General features: G+C 40.9%; 1 protein-coding gene across 1 annotated transcript in view; it reads right to left on the bottom strand.

Moving 5' to 3' along the window:
• The window catches only part of LOC119656503 (guanylate cyclase 32E), a 211,198-nt gene that overhangs the window by 104,891 nt on the left and 82,073 nt on the right, over positions 1–24,234 (bottom strand). Inside the window, exons 6-7 of the mRNA XM_038062844.1 lie at positions 7,471–7,579; positions 7,263–7,347 (exon numbers count right to left, since the gene is read on the bottom strand). Coding sequence (XP_037918772.1) covers positions 7,263–7,347; positions 7,471–7,579 — 194 coding nt within the window. The remainder of the gene's footprint in view (positions 1–7,262; positions 7,348–7,470; positions 7,580–24,234) is intronic.

Here is a 24,234-nt window from a genome sequence, read left to right as displayed (position 1 = left end):
GGGAACTCTCATATATATGGTACATATATACATGTGGGGTTTCAAATGAGTGGGCTTAGTTAGTCCTTTTCGAAAGTGACCCTATTCTTAATATAGGTCCAAAAATAGTGGAGTTGGGACTCAAAGTGCAGCCACTGTGATGTAAAGAAGTTTTAGTTCTCAGAGTCTATATTGCCGAAAAACCTACAAAAGATCCAGATAAAATACATCCAGGTAGAGATACCGATGCATAAGTTGATAATGGTAAAATACTAGCCTCGCCAAAGGGAATCCCAAAAATTTTTGGAAAAGGAGCAGGGCCTAGTCTAGACATTCCGGGATTAAGCGAGGTTAGAAAGAAGAACCCCGAAGGCGTATTGGTCAATGTAGTGTATTTGGAATAATGTATGCAGGAAGATATAATCGAGAAATTGATATCTATAATTAGAGCAATATATGATCATAAGGCCGCTATGTCATTTATGTAGCATGCTGGTCCCAAGCCCAATCAAAGGAGAGGAATTTTGAGGCAACGTACTTTGTGCTATCCTCAGTAAAATAAAAATAAAATGCTGATATTAGAGACAAATCAAATATAGTCACAGTTGCCCCACTATGCTCAATCAGGTCCTGAGACAGGTCGCCTAGGAAAATGGATTAAATGTCGTTAAAAACCAAGAATAAGGGTGTTGGGATACGCAAAGTGTCGTAGAAATAATTATTCGTCGACGCGGTAGGACGGGCCCCGGTCCTGTCGAAAAATAGACAAGGGTTCTTCACGCATGGACGGCATCAATACGTGAGTACGCTCAATATTGGTACCCTCACTGGAAAGACGGAGCCCTTCCAAAAAGAAACTCGATGGTGTCGTGGCAAAAACTGCGACATAGAACGCGAACGCGGTAAAAATGGTTAAAAACTTCTCTATTTTGGTAGTCCACACACTCAATATGGTATTGGCAATGCAATCTCTGAGGGTTTCCGTGACGCAATTTAAGAAGACGAGCGATTTGATGAGCGGCTAATGAAGCTCACTATTACGCCGGTTGATCGCACTATTCACTTCTTCTCCGCATATGCCCCACAAATAGGTCGACTTAATGCCGAAGAAAGATGCCTTTTGGCTACTTTTCGATACGAACTATAACTTGCTTGTTGTAGTCGTCAGCAGGAGACGACTTAGATCTTAACCATAATTTAGGTGAAAAAGCAAACGGGGACAACTGCCATGGGGGAAAAAGGTTTGGTGCCCGCAATGAGGGTGGCGAACGTAACTGTCAGATCCGGATGTTGAAGATTTTTGGACGCATTGTTGAGAAACGTATTCACGATATCGTTAAAATAGTAGTGAATCAATCTAACTAGAACTCCTGAACTACTAGCGCAATACACGCTGTGCCGTTAGAAACACCATGAGAAGCATCATCTTCACCTCTGGATTTAGAAAAGGTGTTCGACCGTATGCCACACAAACTTAACTGGTATGCTCCACGGCAACACATAGAGCCTAAAGAGTTCATGCGCTGGGTTAAATTGCGCTACCACGATCCAAAAAGTCAAGTTCAAAGTGTGGCAGCTGTATTAAAACCGCTTTGTGTCTCTGTCGGTGTTCATCAAGAAAGCGTCCTTTTACCACGCCTCTTTGTTCTTGTTATGGACACTGTTGCACGGGACCTCCAACGTTAGCACCCTATACATTGCTTTATGGAAATAATGTTTTCCTAGCATCTCACCGAGAAGCTGATCTTGCTTCATGCAACATAGTCTCAGATTGAGAATAAAACAGAATTTTTGACGACCCTCATAAAACAGGAGGGAATGAAGAGTTTCGATGAAAGATGACATCTTTCCTCATAGATAGATCTGACTTTAATAAAGGGCAAACAACCCCATTGCTGGCTATGCCATGCAGCGAATAGGAAAGACAAGTTTTTATTATTTCAAGGAATTTCATATTCCCAATACCTAAGATGAAGAACATCGAAACAGGGAGACCCATAAATAAATAGGTTTTATTTGTAGTAAAAGTCCCACAAATGGCACATCAGGCCAGTAACATTTAAAAATTCCCAGATCCTTTGGAGAAAAAATAACAAGTCGAAAACTAAAAGCTCGGCGCTTCAGGTTTTGTTGAGGAATATTTGGGTAAACGATGGTTCCATTCATACCATATATAACTCGTAGTGTACGTGCGTTGAATATATCCGATATTCAATTCTATGTGATACTGACATTTTATCTCTCAGGGTTTATTCATTTATCGTGAAAGAGGCTACTTTGACCTACTAAACCTTTGTTAATAATAGTAGAATTTCGACTGAACTTTCCAGTATAGTGCCTATTCTATTACTAACTTTATTTGAGCAGATATCGTAGAGGAGAGTATTTTGAGGCCTTGATATCAGGTTTTTTTTTTGTCAAATTTTTCGGCTGGATAGGTTCTGAGAACGTACTCCTCAGGACTTTTCATTTGATACCCCACATAATATATGCGATGAAAATAAATTTTGCAATCCCCCTTTAAGGTATATGGGGACTCACCCTTCAACGTGCAGCAATGTAATTTATCGCATGTGTTACACAATTCCAATTTTTCTATTTCGCGTCAATGGATATAACCGTTCTTGAGAAAAGTGCATGTGACGGACAGACGAAAACACATAAAGGCTTCGTCGTAGATCTTACTTTCGTAAGTGACTCGCTGGTCAAGCATCTACACTGGCATGTTAGCGAAGAATATACGCTCAGTGATCGCCAGGCGATATTAATTACCCTTGATCCAGAACAATAAGTCCTCACCTAATCAATGCAGAAACAGGTTAGTCATCAAGATCGTTTGATAAGGTTACATTTCTGCTTCCATGCCAAGACGCATACAGTCTCCAAAGTGAAATCGCAATTATTGGTGGAACAATAGCGAACGGAGCCTCCGTTATTTATCGATTTGCCAATAAAGTGCTGAAACTGGCAATTAGAATGGCACCAAGCATGTTCGCACGGGTATACTGAAGCCAGGTAAGCCGATAGATGAACCAACAATTTATAGACCTATCAGTCTTCTGAATACAATAGGCAAGGTTCTCTAGCGGATAATCTACAACTAGCTATATACAATAACTGATAGTTGCAGTTATTTATCAAATAGGCAGTTTGACTTCCGGAAGGCTCGGCCGGCTGTTGAGATTACCAAAGTGGTTTTTCAACTAACCAGAAAAGCCTTTGACGAAGGGAAATACTGACTGAATAACTGAATGGTGACTTATGACATCAAGAACTCGTTGAATTATGCCAAATGGAACCGTATTATCGAAGAGCTCATCGCGGCACAAACATGTTATTTTTCGGCTACTTCTGACGAAGGGCTGAAGGCGTACGATATAACGATAGGTGTTCCGCAGGGACCCGTTCTGGGTTCTTTGCTATTGAACTTAATGTATGATGGTGTTCTACTGCTTCCAGTAGCTAAGCAAGCCGTTGTCGTCGGATTCGCAGATGACATTTGAGTGGTCATAACCCAGACGAGGTAGCGATCGATGTGAACGAGACTATACGGACGATTAAATCTTGGTTTGAAGACTTCGGTTTGAAGCTTGCCGAACGCAAGGCGGGGTTGGTACTCGTTACAAAGCAGCTTAAACACAAAACTCTTGAAATTGGTATACGCGCACATATTGTTCGCCATCGCTGAAATAGCTGGGAGTAACCTTGAACGCCAAGCTGATCTATAAAAGCTACTTCAAACTTACCGGGCAGAAAACGGCGACCATCAACTGAACATTAGCAAGGACAACGTTTAGTTTTATCGCGCGTCATCAGTTCTGTTCGTTTATACGCGCCACCAATGTGGGCGTCAGCGATAAAAATCGTGGAAAATCGCAAACAGCTTTAAGCTGCGTATCGGCTAAGCATTCTCCAAACACGTGACGCTCTTATGAGTTAGAATGCGTGATTTCGGGGACGATTCCAGTGAATATTATAATATAGCCGATGAAATAAGCTGCTTGTACGGAAAGCTGGAAGCGAGCCTGAAAAAGCAAAATGGGTGAACGAATGGTTGAGTGGCACGCGGGATGAACCAGGTGAAGAATGGCCGGTGGATACGCAAACTTATCCAGATCATAAGTATGTGCACTACGCGAAACCACGGGGAGACGAGTTAAGATCTGACTCAGTTTTTAATCGGCCACTGTAGATACAGGAACTACAGGTTTTAATGAATCGTCCGATTGTCCTACGTAAAAATCAGATGGACAGACCGAATCAATTCAAAGATTTTGTTTCACAAGTCAAGTCTGTACACTTCTGAACGTTTATTTAAGCACTCTATGTTAGATACCGTCCAGAGTTGACTTTTTGATACCAAAGGCCCTAAACTTATCTATTGAGGATTATCAGTACCTCAGTATTTTTTCTCATTTTTCGGTACTTTTTTAGGTTAATAAGTACTTTTCTGTACTCTTCAGCAGAATCCGAAACGGAATTAATAATTGGCAATACCACGTCTTGTGAATGACAAAATGATGGAAAAAATTGAACATTACGCTGCCTGTCCTCACTTTGTGAAATAGGCCAAAATTTCTGTACAAAAACAAAGTAGCGGTTTCGGTGAATGCAATTCACCAAGTCATAAAAAGGTTTAAAAAAACCTGCAAAGTGATACATAAAGTGGAACGACCTCCTACGGTAGGTGTTAGTTCAAAAACAAAACAATTCACAAAAAAGTCAATTCAAAATCATCTTGATATTGGAGGAAGATATCGCGACATCTACGGTTGGACAGGGTTCATTTTAGAGCTGAGTATTGTAGGTTGCGAAATTTTATAGTCGCCTGACCAGAAAATTACCAGGAAAGCAGCCCGATTTGTGGAAAAGTGTGCTATAAAAACTTAGACTCTTAGTATTCTACAAATGACATTCAGATTGAAATGAAAATTCGAATTCGGTTGGTTTTTAAGTTTTTGTGTGAAACAAAACCTTATTAAAATGTATTCACTATCTGTCTGTCTGTCACAGGCACTTTTCTTCAAAACGGCTAAACCGATCCGAACGAAACTTGGTGGACATATGAGAACTAGGAAATCCCACACATACATTGAGTGACATAAATTTGCTAGATCGTCCTCATCCATATGGATTAGTTGGCTCGCACACCGCAACCTGTTGAGCCAGAGTTCATCCGCAACCAAACGGTCGTGGTATCGCTCATAGATTTTGTCTTTATGTAGGCTACGGAATTGTCCATCCTTATGTAGGGGGCCAAATATTCTTTGAAGGATTCTTCTCTCGAACGCGGTCAAGAGTTCGCAATTTTTTTTGCTAAGAACTCATGGATGCCACAATAACCGCAGTCAACAGAGATCCCTGCGATGGAGCATCAACAAATAATCTTCACAATTACCTGAAGAACGTTATCATTGCTACATACTTAGCCCCAGTCGCAAAAAAAGCCGGAACGGCTGGTTCGATGATGAATGTAAGCTAGCAACGAAACGAAAAAATGCTGTATATTGTGTAATGTTGAATTCTCAAAGGACGCGGGGGCGCGCGTAAGCTCATCACGATCTCCATCGAGGGGAGAAGCGATTTCATAGACGGAAAAAGGAAGCCTGGCAGAACCAACAGGACGGTGAACTCGAAAAGTAGAGGGAGTAACGCATCAGGTATGGAAGTTTTACCAACAAATCAGCAGGCTGAAACTTTATACACTTCAATACGCATCCCGCCGAAACAAAGAGGGAAATCTGATTTCCGACAGAATGGGCATATTACTGGGTTGAGTACTTTGATGAGCTATTGAACAACCAGTACAATGGCGAGTTGGAGGTCCCGCCAATTGAAGACGACGGACAAATACTATCACCACCAAGTATAGAAGAAACAGTCCGTGCAATTCATCGGCCTGACAATCCTAAGTCGTCTGGAGCCGATAGAATTACAGCCGAATAGGTTTAACATAGAGGCGACCAATTACTCCAAACGGTGCATCAACTTATGCACAAGGTGTGGGACAGCAGGCATTTCTGTCCTATACATAAAAAGGGAGACACCATGCAGTGCAGCAATTATAGAGGTATCAGGTTCCTGAGTATCATCTATAAGATATTCTTCGCTATCTTGCTAGGCCGGATAGCCCCATACGCCCAGAACATCATTAGCGCATACCAAAAAGGCTTCACTCTGGGCAAATGAACAACAGATCAGATTTTCTCCCTGCGGCAAGCGATGGAACTGTTGGAATATGGAGATCAGTTGCACCATCTATGATAGCATAGCCAGGGCAAAACTGTATACGGCCATGAGAGAATTCGGTATTCCAACGAAATTTATAAGACTGATTAGGCTGACCCTGACCATTGTGCGAGGTCAGATAAAAGTAAGAGGATCACTTTCGAGACCATTCGACATTAACAACGGTCTAAGACAAGCGGATGCTCTATCATGTGTCCTCTTAAACCTGACCCTGGGAGAAATGATTATCATCACCTTTAAGTTCATCAAACTCCTGGCGTATCCTCCGAACAATTTTTGGACCCCTCCCTGCAGATGGGCGATTCCATAGCCTATATAACGACGAGTGAGCTATACCATGACCCTGTGGTTGTGAATAAAATCCGGTACAATAGGTTGCGGTGGGCGGGTCGCTTAATCCGTATGGATGAGGATGATCCCACCGGGAAAGTCCATAAGGGCAATATTTATGATAGAAAAAGAGGACAAAAGAGGACGAGGCAGACCCTGCGTGAGATGGAGCGATGGCGTAGGTCAGGACGCCAGACAGCTTTTAGGTATATCGAATTGGTGGACCTCGGCGCAAAACCGGGATGTCTGGAGTTCCTTATTAAGGCAGGCCTAGACCGGATACCGGTTGTTGCGCCGTTGATGATGATGATTATGATAATGCTTTTCTTTGCTAACCAATTAGCTCATTGGGATTACGTTGGCATGTACTTAGCTTTGCTTTATTCCAAATACCGGCCACTTCCACGAATCAGACAATATTTTAGTAGCTCCATTAAACGGTCATTCTTTACAAATTTCAAGATAGCGTTGATTAGTAATCGGCAAATATCTACATACAGTAGATAAGAGTAAATACAATGGCGTTTCCCTAAAAAGTATTCATGGTAAAAATGAAAGTCCCGTCTTCATGTCTTATTAATTTCACAAACATTAGAATGAGTTTCCAAATACTCAAGTTCAACGACCGCAATTTAACTAGAGGCTTCTTTAGGATTTGTTCCATCTCTTCGGCGATTTCATAAAATGCAAAAAAAAATACTTACCGACAGATTATCGAAGACTTTCTCGTGATATGGTACTAAAAAAGGGGGTTTTCTGGAAGAGTCCTTTATTTTATCGCAGATATTTCTGAAAGAAGCGAAGAAGGAGCACTATGTTCATATTGTGATATAAAAATGACATCAAGGAGTTCGTAGTAAGGATCTAGATACTACACACAAGCAGCACTAAGAGCAAAATTAAGTGATTTACCTAAAGTCCGGATTGAGGGGATGTGACATACTTATCTTAAGGACGGATTGAAATGACTGCAGATCGAGAGCCCTGCTTCTGACCCTTTTGATGTATGGATCCAAATATTCTGAATGAAAAGAGAGAAGAAAATATATTTGTTAACAGATATACACTTCAAGTATTCGGAAAAGGTTGATGGCATGCGAGTGAATATAAATGCAGCATCGAATGTTCTTTGTAAAAGGAATCTTACAAGGAATCATCTCGTTACAATCTCTTTATGAAAATATATTTGCTCGGGAATGTACTATGATATGCTTTGGTATTCCTATATTGGATGAAGTTTCCGATCTGTTTGCTCCGTGTTAAGCATTGCGTTGGAGCTTCGAGGTGAGTTCAACAACACCTTTTGGCATTCAAAACCATTGGAAGCTCCTTTCCATTCAGAGAAATATCAAGCCTTTCTATGAAACTGATATGACTATGAGAATACTTTCTGGTCTTCAACAATAAGTTGATGTGTTACCCCCTACAGCTAATGAGGTTATGATGTAAATAGATGGGCGAGCCCTAGCACATTTTGAATATGATATATAAGAGTACGTGAAAAAATTGAGTTTTTCGTAATACTGCGCAGGCAGTTTTATAAAAGATGACGCAAAACTATACGCGTTCTGCTGCTGTAATACTTGTACGTCACTTCTCAGTATGGGATTACAATGGTGATATGTATAAAGGATATTGAAAATATTTGTCGAGACGGGAGTGAAATTCTATTAACTTTTCCATGAACATCGCATTGTTGTTTTGAGGTCACGGATTAACGAAAGGTTTTGATACCACCCCCGTAGAATTCTTAGAATTATTTATGAAGGACTACTGTCCGAATTTGCGAAAATCTTGAAATACTACACAATGTATTATTTATTATAGAAATGTGCCTGCTGGAAAGACAGTCGTTTCCCATCATTCATTCTGCACTCCACAAAGAAAAGAGAGAAGACAATGCACAAATTGTCAGTAAATTCTCTCAAAGCGGTGCTTTTGGAGTAGAAAGCATAGTCTGATGATAAATTTAGCATCCATGAACAAACTGAAATCTGAAACTAAGAGCTTTAGGTTTGAGAGGTTTAAGATTCTCCAATCTGACGATATTTCGGAGTAATAAAAAGGTTAGAGCGAAAAAATGTACTTGGAAAAAATGTAGCAATATAACAACAATGAAAAAATGTTTGCAACGAATGGGGGATGCCCCTTATTTAACATAAAATCGTGCCACTTAAAATATCTAAAAGTTTTTTCAACAAGTGTAGTCATTTTCGAGTAAATTAGATCTGGCAAACAAACTGACATACAGCACACTGAAAGATGAAAAGTTTCACCTCACGCTGCACCTGCAAAGTGCTAGTGACAGAAGTATTTAGCACGAATTTGTCTCTGGCAAGAATAATGCCAAAAATAGGGGGCCCTTAGTGGGATATAGCGCGTCAATCACACCTACACGCCACCGTTCGAGGTTACGTGAAATGCGATTCAGCTCCCTGCACGACTTCCCGAGACACTCGCACTTCTCTGCTGTTCTACCCCAATAATCTTTGGGGCAACTCACTCGTCCACCATTTTGTGAGAGTGGATTACACTGCATGGCGTATCCCGCAATGGAATTGTCGCGCCTTCTCCATTGCACATCCGACTTCCGATCGTAGTGCGTATGCGCGAGACCTGCTCGTCAACCAAGCTCTTTGCTTAAGATAGTGTCAGGCTATCGTGCTCCGATGATACGGCGCAGCATATCAGCAGTAACGGCAGGCGCAGCGATAAATAAATTTGCCGGTGACCGTGGCTTTACTCCGTTTCAATGCATTAATAATAATAATCGTTGGCGCGACAATCCATGTTGGATCAGGGCCTTGAAGTGTGTTAGAGCACTTCATTCAAGACCGTAACGGTACACTAGGAGGCAATGTGGTCAGCATTGTGCTTTCAATGCATTGATGGCCGAAATGATTTCCTTTTCGATTGGAGGAACAGCCCTTATCCGCATGTTAGGGTGGCTAGCCATTTCATCCACAAGAGGAGGACCCTCACCGGATATGATACGGTTAAAAAGCGCGGTGAAGTATTCTTTCCACCTCTTCAGCTGCTCGTCTTCGTAGATGAGACTGCTGACGTCCTTCACAGGACTATCGAGAGATACAAATCATTGCATTCTGCGGCATCTTCCGCTTCCCTGACCAGCGCAATAGCAAATTCTCCCTTATCCCGGCATATACTACGCTCAAGTTTTCGGGATTTCACTTGGTATCGAACTTTGGGTGCGTCACGCCCAACATCACTCGCAGGGGTCAATAGAGCCTTCAACTCCTTCCCCTTATCAATCCGCTTTGATGATTCCGCAGTCAACCAGATCTTATGACGCCCCTTGGGGGCGAAGCTGACAACCTATGTAGCTCATCGATATTTTACTCAGTATATCTGCTACCCGATCAGAAAGATCCATTGTCGAAGGACAGCTGGATTACACAAGCAATTGATGTTGAATTTGAGGGATCGCTGCTCTCGAATCCTGCCAAAAGTGTCGGACGTAATGTGCGAGCGGCTGATGTCAGTCTTTCTCTTGCTTTGCACATCCAGGAGACAACTGTAATAACTAAATGAATTTGGGCAATGGTGAAAAGTCTATCCTGAGTGGTCGGAGACGACAAGAGGGGAGAGCTATCCCAGAAACCTAAAAATAATGGTGAAATGACAGGTAAACTCGGGAATGTGGCATGGCTCTTTGAGCAGTTCAATCCCTCACGCTTCCTTTTAACCGATGCGTGGGTCCACATCGGATCCTGAGAATTTCACAAACAGGCGGATTTGCGGAAGCCTACCGAAATAACATTACGAGAGCTAAGTTGGAAAGTGATAATAAAAAAAGACTCGGCTCCCCCGCCCCAAATGTACGGTAAGGCACGGCGTTAAAAGTTCCCACTCTGCCTTGGCATCCTCCGGCCAGTTTATTGGAGGATACCTCTTTTAGTGAGAGTTTTGCGGGTGCTAGAGAGGAGACGAATTTATCTGAAATTCATATTCATAGTATTAATATGTTTAAACCAAAAAGTTAAATAAGAATCGTAAATAACGTCAAAAGATAAACAAAAATTATATAAGTAAAAGGAATTGATAAATGATGATATGAAATCATAAATATTAAAATAATATCGGAAGAAACACAAAATAAACAAATGAAAATAAAATAAGTCGGGAACCAGGAGCTGGATGTTTCAGATTTGAAAGGTTTTGTTGATCTTTTATGTAATAATAGTTGGGTACAGGATGGTTTCATTTATACACAGTTTGTAGTATATATCCGTTAAACATACCTAATATTCAATTCCATGCTATGTTGACATTTTATCTCTGACATCATCTCTCTTACCAACAACTCAGCAGGATAAAGCCTTATACACCTCGATGCTCATCCTGCCGAGACAAAAAGGGTATCTCATTTGGCATTTAAAGGAATCACATCTCCGTTGCTTGCTCAAGAAATCTAATATCGTAGGATGAATGACTAGTGGGTCGCAATAAATCATGTGGCGCAAAATAGCAGAGTAGTGAACGCTTCTCGAGAAGTGCTTGGGGAAACTGAAGCATAATTCAATGAACCAGCAACAAGGGTATATTTGGCATTCTGCCCTATTTAGAGACTACAGCAAACCATATATTTATTCTAATGAGGGAGCTTAAAAATGCTAGGGAGTCCTGTCACTTGCTGCATATAAAATCTGAAAAGGAATACAAGACGAACCAGAATTTCTGGAAGCATTGTCATCGATATCGACTGAGAGAGCTTATCGTCAAGGGTCGCGTTTAAGTTTTTGCGTGGGCTCAGATATGGCAGGAGTGGCCCAACAAGAGGCGTAAAGAAGTGAAGGAGCGGGCGATTGTTTATAATAATAGAAAAAAGAAGAATACAATGTTAATAAGGATTCCAAGTTTGTGTAGATGTCCAGCAATTCAGTCCGAACGCAATCACCACTGTCTTAGAAGGTAGGTGAGAAAAGTACAGGAATTTTGCAGTCTTGCAGATTACTCACCGGAGAAGATATAACCACACCTGACAGTTAGGTATAAAATGCAAATCCGTTAACTAAGAAGAAGGAGAAACCTAAGGACCGGTACAGATAACTAGACGGAGTTTTCTGGCCTGATGACTGGGTCGGGCTCCGATAATAGCCAGCACGGCATCGAAAGCACTAATCATGGGGCGGTTTGATGTCTAGGCGCCAAGATGACTAGGGTCAGAAACTCCGCCTGCTGCAGCTGTTTCGTCGCAATCTGTGGCGACCATTTCAGCAGGTTTGCATAGACAGCGGGTGAAGTGAATTCGCTTCTACTACGAAATAGCGGCAGTACCGCATCTTACCGCCTGTTGTTCCACCAGAGATTAGAACGAGTCGCAGACCAGTACCGCTTTATTACTCGCAGCGACACAATCACGGACGCGTGTCAGTACCCGCCCAAGTACTCTTCTTCACCGTCGAGCTGAAGTGTCCGCTGAGGATGGGGACGAAATCCAAAGGACGTATAAGCTAGATATTCCCAGACTCTATGCATGTCCAGTAACTCCGAGAATTCCATCTCAACTCAATGATGAGATTGCAACTCGGCTGTGCGCTAATATGTCACTACTGCAACTATAATCACTTGTGTATCCTGGTGCAGTTACGGCTGTCAGATTGCACGGTCAGAAGATTCGCTTTCGCGTTATTGCTTTGAATGACCGAAGAGATCCACCATGGAAAATTCGTCTGGAATGTCGGCGTGACTCATTACGGCAAGACATTGAAAGGTTGACTCAAATCAGCATTGGTAATGTCAGCAGACGGGTGAAGAACAAAGTGCAGAGGATTTACAGGAACTGTACCGCAGTGAGATACTTATTGTTGAAATTCTGGACACGCTAAAGCAGAAACTTTCTGTTGTATGTAGTCCTTTGCGGCGGTATAGCGAAAGTCACTCCAGACGTGTCCAGAATTCAACGTACGCAGAGGACCAGCGGAGCTTTTTTAGATCACTCAACGAATACCAACAGACCATTCAGACAGTATATTTTTCAGTAATGGGAACGAAAGAATATTGGGATGCACTTTGAGGGTTACCCGCCCAGCATGCTGAGTGGACTATACCAAACTAATAAAAGTTTTTAGTAACAGTTATAGAAGGGTGGCATACCCCCTTCTTAGAGTGTTCATCTGACGGCACCAATACCTTAGAGCGTATCCATGTGCGAAGAGGCATCGGTCGGTCGTGTTTTGCAATGAAATATTTCTTACGTGCATAGTGCGAGCTGAGACACTTGATGTACTTAGATGACATCAAGCTGTGAAGAGGCATCGGTCGGTCGGTGTTTGCAATGAAATATTTCTTACGTGCATAGTGCGAGCTGAGACACTTGATGTACTTAGATGACATCAAGCTGTATGCTGGTACTGACGACCACCTTAGAAGTCTGTTGCGAATAGTGCCGTGATATTCGGATGGAATTTGGATTAGACAAGTGTGCATTGACTGTGTACTGAGGAGCTCTTCGCTGACACCGCGGGATTTATGTGTGCTGCTCGCCACCCGAGCTTATAAAAAGCTCATAACGAAAGAGCGGGTTCTGTTAGTTGATTAGACGGGTCGCTCCGTTTATATTATTGGCGCTGTTATCACCCATAATTGCATAGTTGAACGGAAATACTGGCACTGGTTCGGGAGATCAAAGAAAATTGACGTTTCGAGAAAGTATTTGTAGTTCCCATAAAATTGTCGGCTACAGATATCGTACCTCACGGCTTCCCTTAATATCTTGGGACTATTACACAATCTGGTTGAAACCATGCAAGAGTATACCTCGACGGATTGTCCCATCTTTTATGTAGGTAGGATCGTTCGAGTTTATATACTTGGCACTTAGTGCTGGTATTAGGAAAAATTTTCTACCTATGTTGTACGACTCGGAATAAAGATCTCTAGAATAAAAAGAAAGTGAGTGCAAAGTCAAACGTTATCTATAGCGTCGTTTAAAAACTTGAAGCATGAACGGGGATCATATGAAAGTGAAGTGAAGTTGAGTGAAGCTATATTGGACAGACGTATCGTGAGTGTATGTCGGATTCCAATCGATTGAGCTGTGAGCTGTGAATCACGGGCGAGCGCAATGCTGACCATATTGTCTTCTACACGCTCACGTACACGTGTGCCGTTATGTCCTAATCCAATTGGGTTGTTGCTTACGGAAAGCTCATGCTTTAGGCACCAACTGCCAATTAAAGCAATCAATTCAGTCGTCAGACATGCGGTCCACATCTACTTTAGAGAAGATCCGATTAACGTAAGTATCAGTGACACCTGGCTCTCTGGTAGTACCACAAAATCTTTAGAAGGACGCACAGCTAAAATCCCCTTCAATTTGCGTGAACCCCCAATCGGGTACTAGCTCTTCCTCTATCTTTGAAATCAAGGAATGCAGAGTAGATTAGCATGTTGGTTTCATTTAACAAATGCAGTCGATGCAGACATTTCGGCGAAAATGATGTTAAGCCGATTCCAGATCAGTAGGCACGTGGTTCAGAGCAAGAAATGCTAAAAACCTATTCTTTTAGATGTCGTCTTAGTCTCTCTATAACCTTCTTTTGCATCGCTTGATAAATGTCATTCATACTAGGTTCTTTGAGATGTTCAAAAGATAGCATAGCAGTTTTAGCCTAGTAAATTTGCGTCATGGAATATTCCAATTCTTTTTACAATACTTTCTCGTTGAAAGATTTGGAGGAACAGCGAGCTCTGTAATTTCTACTTTTGCCGCCCAATCAAACTTCCAAAAGAGTCAGTATTCACCCAGCTCTATATTTTGGGGAAATATCATCCGCTTCTTAAAAAGAGTCCAGCTAAGCAGACTCATCTCTGTTAGAAACCGCCCGGAACTGTCTCTTTCGTCTCGTCCTTTCTTCTATTTTCGATTTCGATTTCGCTATCTGTAGTTCACGTTTCATAATGCTCAGCTTTGTGGTAATAATAGTGAACTTGACCTATCTACTTGGAAGTAATAGCTGGAGCCACTTTAAGGTAGCCTTATCGGTACACTTCAAATCAAGGACCCCGTCGCAAAAACCTAAATTATTAAATCTTGACTTCGGTTCAGGCTTTCCCATTTTTTCACAGGGAGACAGGATAATAATTTAAAAAAATTAGGACTTGCTTTTGCTTTCGCTAGTATTATTTATCAATTTTGCAAATACCGATATTTCGAGACCCACTTGTTCCCTTGATCTGTGCTAAGCAAAAGCCAGTCTTAATTATATATTTCAAATAATTTAATCGCTAGAAATATTATGAGATGTGTAATCTCAGGACAGGACAGGAAAATAAGCTGTAACTTTGACATTTGCCATCCTTAGACTAAACTCTCTCGGTAGCGGTCAGATAGGAGGTTACTACTTGTACAAACGTAATTTTCTCTTTATGTTTAGTATTCCCCCAAGGGACCAGCTTCATTGAGATCTTCCCCGTTGATTCGATCACTTCCGGGAGACCGATCATTACCGGATATCCAGTTTCTGTTATCATGAAAGTTGTCGTAATTTCCTTCGGGGGTTAATGCGCCATAGACCCGAAGTGCATGTTTCCATGGAATAGGAGACGTCGAAGCCGGGACATGAATATGATATGGCCTCCAAATTCAGCATGTGCGTTGACCATTCCATAGATGATCCAAAATGGTCGGTCATTTTGGGAGAATGTATTCCACTGCATTACGTAGCCAATACTGCAGGGGGTCAATACTATCATATGTAACTATCCACTGCCACCTCCGCCTTCCGATCACATTGCTCAAGGGTAACTGCCCTACGCGCCGACCAAGTTGTCTCGTTTGAAATAGTATCAAGCCAGTGTACATCGATGATACGTCGCAGGCAGGTTCATGACGGTTTGGAGCTTTCCAGTAACAGTGGAGTTCACTTTCCCATGTACTACTCTATTAAAAATAACACAAAAAGAACTTTACAAAAGAACTGTCTCAAATTTATCTTGGTATTGAGCCAACTGCATTTCCAGATTTTATACAGTGCAGCGGAGTTTGTAGATTTTTTTGTTCATTCCGGGTCATCCCGTGTGTCGGATTCGAGGAATCGATTTTTTTTTGCATCAAGTGTATCTGAATATAGTGTAGAACATATGGACAATGTCATTTTTGATAGTCGTTCAGAAATTATAGTGTTAAACACATGATAAGTTACATGCCAGATTTATCTCGATCGCCGTAATAAAGCGCGTATTTGTCTATCCGAATGGCGTTTGAATGACGCCGCTAAAAGGATAAGAATTGAAGCCAAGTCTGTACATGTGTTTCTTCAATAAATTTAAGGTTTATGGACTGGTATAGCAGATTAATGATCATTTAAGATTTTATGACTAAAAATGACATTCTACTTTTCAAATGCGTTTTTATCGCAACCGCAAATTGAATATCTGCTGCCACCAATATGTGTTACAATATTTATCCATCAAAATTCTTTGAAATTTTCGCGACTTATTCAGAACATATTTCTACGGTCCGCAAACTAGGATAATTGCGATTCATTCTTAAAAAAACACCAAAATTCGCAAAAAAAGTTTAACTGAGCACCAAAAATTTAGCTTCTAATATTTTTTAATAATCCTAGTTTGCGGACTGTAGTTAAGTCTGCTCGTTAAATGCCCTTTACTTTTTAAGGTTTTGTGTGAAACAAAACCTTATTAGAATCGATTCGATGTCTGTCTGTCCGTCTGTCTGTCTGTCTGTCTGTCTGTCTGTCTGTCACAGCCGATTTATCCGGAAACGGCTGGACCGATCGTCACAAAAATTGGTAGGAGTATGTGGTCTGCCGTTCCCTTTACATGCAGTAACTGACGCCATTTTGTGTTAAGTTTAAGGGGGGGCTCCCCATACAAGTGAAAGGAGGGTGCAAAATTTTTTTTCACAGAATATAGCCATGTGGGGCACCAAATGCCAAAGGCCTCAATTAGTACTTTCCGAAACTGGTTCAATATTTGATATTGGGTGAAACATAGGGGAGTGAGGGCTCAAAATATGACCATCAAAAAGTGTAACAGGTCTCGTTCTCAGAACCTATCCAAGCGAAAAATCTGAAAAAAATCGCAGTAGTGCATCTCTACGAAATCTAGGCCTCAAAATATATCCGGTTCCGATATTTACAGAAATAAAGTTAATAATAGTATATTTCCACATTTTGGAAATTTACCCGGCACCCCCCTTATGTTCATCCCAGAAGTACAAAATTTGGCATGTGTATAAAGAAGAATACAATGCACAATTTGGTGAAGTTTCAAAAAAGTCTAACTATTATTAACAAAGTTACAGGGGGTAAAACTTTACAATTTTTTGTGAATTTCGTGCACTCTACAACCTGCATGACGTCATCATCACATATCAATTCGTCAATACAAGAACGAAGTAAGTTCGTATGAATTGGGTGGAAAAGAATTATTTTGTTTTAGTTTTTTAATCATTTGTATATGAATATCAATTATTCCAACGGGACATGTGTGTATGTAGGTATATAGTATATGCGTGCTAATGGACTTTGCGGGTAGTGCCTAATTCAGATAGATATTAGGAGTAAATCGGAAATATGGGTACGATCAATCTATATACGTGCCTATATGTATACAGTATTCGAAAATAGGCAGTTTGTTTGTTTAGGGTGAACGTAACATCTACGGCTGTAATATGTACGTATGTCTCGTAGTTTTGTATACGGATAGAAAAATGTTAGTTGAAATTTCTTAGATAAGATGAACACAAAACCTTTATACCCGAAGCGCGAGCTTCCGGTATTCCGACTTGTTTTTCTTTAAAATGATTATAGTGCCCTCTAGCGTGGCAGCAGCTTTTTGGAGATGGGTGTATAAATTGCTCTGTATTTCAATAATGAACTATGCTATTACGTATGCTCAAGATGTTAATAAATATATGGTGAAAAAATCGCATTAGTATCTTTATCCAGTTCTTCACAAAAAATTTCAAAAAGGGGAAAAAACGGCCTGCACACGGGATGACCCCCTTAATATGAAGTCTTAATGAATTATTCACATACTGGCGTTTCTCTGATGATTCTTTATGGGCACTCCAAAAAATTTATGGGCCCTTAAATAGTTCCTTCAGAATCTGTTACATATTTGTTCTTAAATTATGTTGCAATGCAGTTAAAGCCTAATAAAAATCCTGTCCAAGCATGTGGAAAATTCCAGTCTTTCCTTTGAAAAATTTTATGCCGTAAACGACCTTGGATTTATACAAATCTCATTACATAAATTGGCTGGAGGACGTTCTGAATACGAGAACAATATTCAACAGATGGTATTTATACATTGGAGGTCGCCTCGCTATGAAACTTTTATCTTTCTGCGAACAACCCCCAAATATGTTACATATGTATTTTCTCTTTTCGTTTTTATTATTAGGATCACATTGGGCGCCGATACTGAAAAACATTCTGTGTCACAATGCTCAAAACGATTCTTCACGGTGCTAGTCCCATTTCACTTATGTTCACCATGGGACATTTTAAAGTGGTCGTAACGTTTTAGGAAGGCTGGCATAATTGATAAACCATTAGGACGCGGTCATTCATACTTGATGGGATTAGATGAAAAATGTAGACCTATTTCCACTGTAACGGTAAACTTGCTTGGGGTGGTAAACCATAACCAAGCTCGCCTCTATGTGTAGTTCCTCGGAAGCGTCCGTCAACACACGCCCGTATGACATTCTTGGAAACTTTTGTTCGGCACACCTCATTACTGAAAACACTAAAGGATATATCTACTTTCAATGATTTGTGTTATTTGTCACTTTGTCTTTTTTTTGTATTTTTATCTCTTTACGCTGCGGAATTTAAGTTTGCCACAAATCTATTTGTTTGTTTTCTGTTGTTCATCAAGTCTTATATTTACCATAAAATAGAGTATTTGGTTGCCGTACTCTCGATTTCTGGTTAGAGCAAGTACTTAGTGTAGCTAGAGTTAGAGCAATTTTGTTTTTTTTTTGCAGGAAATGTTATCTGTTGCCCATGGTGAGCGATCCACTAATCCAGGTAGAATCTTTAGTTATTAGGTAACGTTATTAAAGACACAACTGTGTTCTAGGCCATAGTATTTCTATCCTGACAAAACAAATCTGCACGACTATGCAAAGAATTTTATTTTTACCCAATTTCAGGGGTCGTCAGCGACCTTTTTCAGAACGAGCCCTGATCCGCAGGTAAGCTTAGGGCAACCTTCAGGCAAATGCGGTAGGTACACCCGTTCCTGACTATTACGGGCCCTTGCACACGATGTGCTGGTGGCATCGTCCAGGGTTACAGTGACGACATTGTTTTAATGTGCATGGAAAAATATGAAGATACCTTATGTGATGGAACAGCTGGACTAAAAATTATTGGTACTTAAACCAGGGAACCAGCCATCTGCATCAATGAACACATATCGGAAAGCTACGAGCGCTTTGCAAGTGCATAACAGGAAAAAAATGTGGTTCCACTCCGAAGATACTACTTTGGATATACACTACAATGGTAAAGCCAATAATTACCTATGAGGCGGCAATCTAGGTAGAAAAACTCCGACTGGCTTGCATCAGTGGAGCAATGAGGATATGTCCAACGACATCCCTGGAGATCCTTCTGGGATTAACTCCTCTCCATCTCCACATACAGTTACATGCAAGGAGGCCGATCTGCTGAATGGCTTCTCTTCATCTTCACATACAGTTGCAGGCAAGGAGGGCGATCTTCAGAATGGGAGTATCAGTGAGGCCAGGAGCTGCCTAAATCAACGGAAAATTGATATTATTTCTAGGCAGTACCCCCATACCAAATGATAACATAACAACCAGGTTTCCTTTCGATAAAAAATTTGAAACACGTTGGAGTAATAAGGCAAACTGCAAAAACGTAGCTCTGGCATTCGGCATAAACCTGCAACTGATTACCGACAGTCAGTCGGCAATCAAGGCAACTAGGTCCAATCAAGTAAATTCTAAAATTGGCATGGGAATGCCTTGAGAGACTCAATGCGCTCGCCACGCTCAATAAGATCTGGATATTCTGGGTTCCAGGCCATGTTGGGTTAGAAGGCAATGGGGGACCATGACCCTTCTGTAGAATCAGGAACGGGCACATGGATATAACATTGAAAAATTAAGAGCAACTCACAAAATGATATAGACGTTGGGGGCCTAGGTGTGAGAAAAATTGCGGTGGAATCAACAAAGCTCCTGCCGTGATAAATAATTAGGGTTTAGATGGTGCAAAGGAACTCGTTTACAATAAGACTTACCCCCCCTAAAATTGGCAAACCATCCAGTGACCCCACCTCATATACAAGAATATGTCTGGCCAATACCATTGGTAGTGCATTGTAAGTGTCCGGATGGTTCAAGTGGTTAGACCTCTGGGCTGTCGGCTAGCGGAGGATCGGGGTGCAAATCTCACTGGTGGCAGAGGGATTTATTACAGTGGCTGGATGTCGGGTACCAGTCGACTCAGCTGTGAATGAGTACCAGGATCAAATAAGTGAAATAATCTCGGTCGAGGTCAATACTGACCACAATGCCTCCTACAATGTACTGAAATATACTGTTACATCTTGAATGAAATGCTCTAACACACACAAGGCCCTGATCCAATTGAATTGCTGCGTCAACGGCTATAATTACTATAATAGCAAACTAACTAACTGGCAAACTATTTCAAGAATTTATTTCGAGCAGACTTTTCTAACAAATAATTTAGGTTTCGCAAGATGAGATCAACTGTTGGCGCAATCAATATGGTGACTGGCATGCCTTAGGCTGCAATAAACGGAAACGAATGCTGCGAAATGGTGACTCTGGATGTAAAGAATGCGCTCAATTCCACAAAATGAGAGAAAATCATCGAGGTCTGAGTCAAACTACAGACCCATAAATACATTGTACATAATTTAGTAAATTTCTCCTTGGGAGAAGACTGTACTGCGACTCAGAGGATGAACCCTCCCTTATTGTTGCTACATATGCTTGATGGAGTATTAACGCTACACCTTCTTAATAGAGCGATTGGGATAATAATAGTAGCGAAATGCCTAGATAAGATCGAGTTTAATGCAAAAGATGTGATGTGACACTATCTTGCTAGGCCGGATAGCCCCATACGCCACAAAATCACAACGATGATGAAATCCGCGCACGGTTGTTCTCAGTCAACAGAGCCTATTTCAGCTTATAAAAACTCTTACTGTACAAGACAATGATCTTGCCAGTCCTCATGTATTCCTCGGAGACTTGGGTTCTTAGCAAGAAGGATTGCGAACTGTTGGCCGCGTTCGAGAGAAGAATCCTCCGAAGAATTTTTGGCTCCCTACATGAGGATGGACGATTCCGTAGTCTACATAACGACGAAATCTAAGAGCAATACCATGACCGTCCGGTTGTGGATAAAATCCCGCTCAATAAGTTACGGTGGGCGGGTCACTTAATCCGTATGCATGAGGATGATCCAGCTCGGAAAGTCTATAAGGGCAATATCTATCGTGGAAAATGAAAACGAGGCAGACCCTGCCTAAGATGGAGCAATGGCGTAGGCCAGGACGCCAGACAGCTTTTAGGGATATCGAATTGGTGGACCTCGGCGCAAAACCGTGAGTTCCTTATTAAGACAGATCTAGACCGGATACCGGGTCTTGCGCCGCTGATGATGATGTGATGTGGAACGTCAATTCAGAAACACTCCAACCTGTTACTTGTTGAACATAAAAGCTAGAAAATAAATTAGGCTGTAGAAAGTTCAGAATGGCATATCGGCTAAGTATACTCTGGATATGCAATGCGTTGCGGACAACATCAGGAGAAGTAGCATATGTATTAACAGGGTTGTTCCATACAGATATTCAGATAAAAATATAGTATAAGAAATTCTAACGTATTTCTACGGTAACTAGTACGGTGACAATTCAGAGATGGATCGGACGAAGTCACGGGGAATTGAAGTACGAGTTGATAGAACTATTGAGTGTATACCAACATCGATTTGGCTGAGAATTGGGAGCATTTTGTATTTCATTACCCAATGTTTACTGCGTATTGAAGAAGATTGGAGGCTCACGCAGAAAGACGTTTAACCCCTGAGTGTGGGGTTCAAGTTGGAGACATAGGAGACGTGGAGCCAAGTTGAAATAGTTTTCTGAACTATTCAAGACTAGCTAGCATAGGAAGAATTCAGAAAAAAACACAAAATGGAGGGAACAGTAACGAACCGCAATTAAAAACTGTTTCAGCCCTGCAACGCAATGCTTTAGAACAGTCTGTCGTGAGTGTAGAACTAGAAGAATGCGGTTTTAGTGAGTAAGGGTCTTACATAACTGCGGCAGACAGAAAACGGAAAATAAACAAACAGACGTTGAATTGGTTTTAATAAGATTTTGTTTTGTACAAAACCTCAAAAACAGTAAAAACTAGATGTTGCCATGAGGCCGTATGTATACATACTTGTTTATATGGGTTCTTACTATGTCAGACGATTCACTTTATTGTTGTATTCATGAAAATCAAATCGGAAGCTGGACGCTTTAGGTATGAATCGGTATAGAGGGCACTTCGGAGCCACTGTACAGTGGAAGTATTGCGATTTTTTAAAATTTTCCTATTGAGTAGATTTTGAAAATGGATCCGTGAAAGAAATAACCACTTTCTAGCCCCAGCTCGCCCCCTTTTGCATTAAATATCATATTGAGATATTGCAATGTATTAATGGCGACCTTTCATTTGAAATGCCACATGACAATATTCGATAGAAACAAAACTTACATCCCCCTTTGGCATGTATGCAGATGACCCCCCCCCCATAAGTTCCACATGAAACGATGTAAGTCGATCTGCCCAGCAAATTTGGTGTTAATCGGTTTCTCAAAAAAGTGGGTGTGATAGACAGAAAGACAGACAGCAAGTAAGGGGGTTTTAATGAGGTTTTAACTTTAAAAGCAAATGCCTTGGCATTAAATTCACACCAAATTCAAAATTTCGACATATTAAAACTTATATTATAGTAGGGTCTCCGTTAAGCTTTCGGTGTTATGCTTTATATAATCATTTATAATTATACCTTTCACAAAACCTTAAAGAGCTTGTTGGCTGGGACATATCCATGGCAAAATCTATTTCTATTTTCGTCAAAAATTCAGAATCTTTACCAAATTGAAAATTGTGACTTTCTGTCATCTTTTGTGGTATCATGAACTTATCGCTTCCGGCAGCTCATGTGTTGATGTCAGCGAAAGTTCATCTGAAGAAGATAATTATGTCAAGCCATGTGAACAATGTGTTCATGTCAAAGGGGAACCACCATTTCACGGAATTCAGAGAATTCAAAACATTAAAATAAAATAATATCGTGAATTTGAGAGATGTCTTCAAGCACAGAGCTGATTAGTTGTAAATGAATATTCAAAAGTGAATTTAATTAATAATGGAGCACAGGGGGTTTGGGCAAGGAGGATTTCAATAGTAATCAGGATGTAAAATTATCGACCTTTAGACTTCTTCTGGTTGCTATAAATAAATTGAATTTTCAACGATATAAATGGATGTGACGGCAATGTTTTGCTGTTTATAAATGAAAATGTGTTTGTTAAGGAGGAAGCTTACTAAGACAATTTAATATTATAACATTTTACGATCTCAACAGAGAAGGATTTGTCAGGGCAAAATGGGAGTTGTCCTACATGTACTCGAAGTATAATGGTAACGACGACGTGCCATTATATGGTGGATGATATTTTCACATTTATAGGTATACATGTATGAATGCGGTGAACCTTTATGTTTGGCAACATCCACCACATCTACCTGCCATTGTTCGCGCGGTTCCTGGCAATATGCTTCAGCTATTCGAAAAGCTCGGCTTCCTCCGCCACTGCCCTGCGACAAGTAACTCAGGTAGACCCAATCGCCGGCTACCAGGTACTAATGCATGGTGAAACCTTTAAAGAAAATGTCAACATTTCTTATAATATGACCTACCCATTATCACTTTCGTCTCCTAATCAGTATATTTATGGGGATCTGGTCCACGCGACGATTAAGTTCCTCATTTGATATTACCTCATGCACGACACAGACACAAAGTGATAAAAGCATAGCACTATCGATTAAAGGTACCGACTACTTTCAATTTTCCACTCGTACATATTCTAAGATATAGCAAATGTCCGACATCGTTAATATTCATTTCACTAACGCAAATGGTTTAGACGTCAGACTTCTTTTACAGGTACATAACTACATATATATATACATATTATCAGTCCGACTATGATTGCCTCCTTCTTGAAATCTCGAGTTAAGGTCCACGAATCAGTGTAAGAGCAAGCAGATGTCATTGGCATAACCTAGGTGCTTAAGGAAAGATGATATTGGCTATTGAAACCCTCCACATGCCAAGAAGCATGAAGGACGTAACCGAAAAGGAGAAAAAAGGCATTGGTGAGAGAATAACAACAAACCTACTGCACTTCGCTTTAGACTCAAAGCAGCTCGATACGGTGGAGCCTAAGCTTTTCTACCAGGACCACTAGCTATGTACCTAGCGACAAAGTACTATCACCATCTGGCTCAACCGAGGGCGTTCACTATCCTCACGGATCATAGTCTACTCAATTTCGTCATCCAGATTTTGTCGGGCAGTTTACCAACAGTGACTATTGACATTA

This window comes from Hermetia illucens, chromosome 1, assembly GCF_905115235.1.
Source record: "Hermetia illucens chromosome 1, iHerIll2.2.curated.20191125, whole genome shotgun sequence".
Taxonomy (NCBI): domain Eukaryota; kingdom Metazoa; phylum Arthropoda; class Insecta; order Diptera; family Stratiomyidae; genus Hermetia; species Hermetia illucens.
Note: the sequence above shows the minus strand (reverse complement) of the source record. Positions and strands in the feature narration are given on the sequence as shown.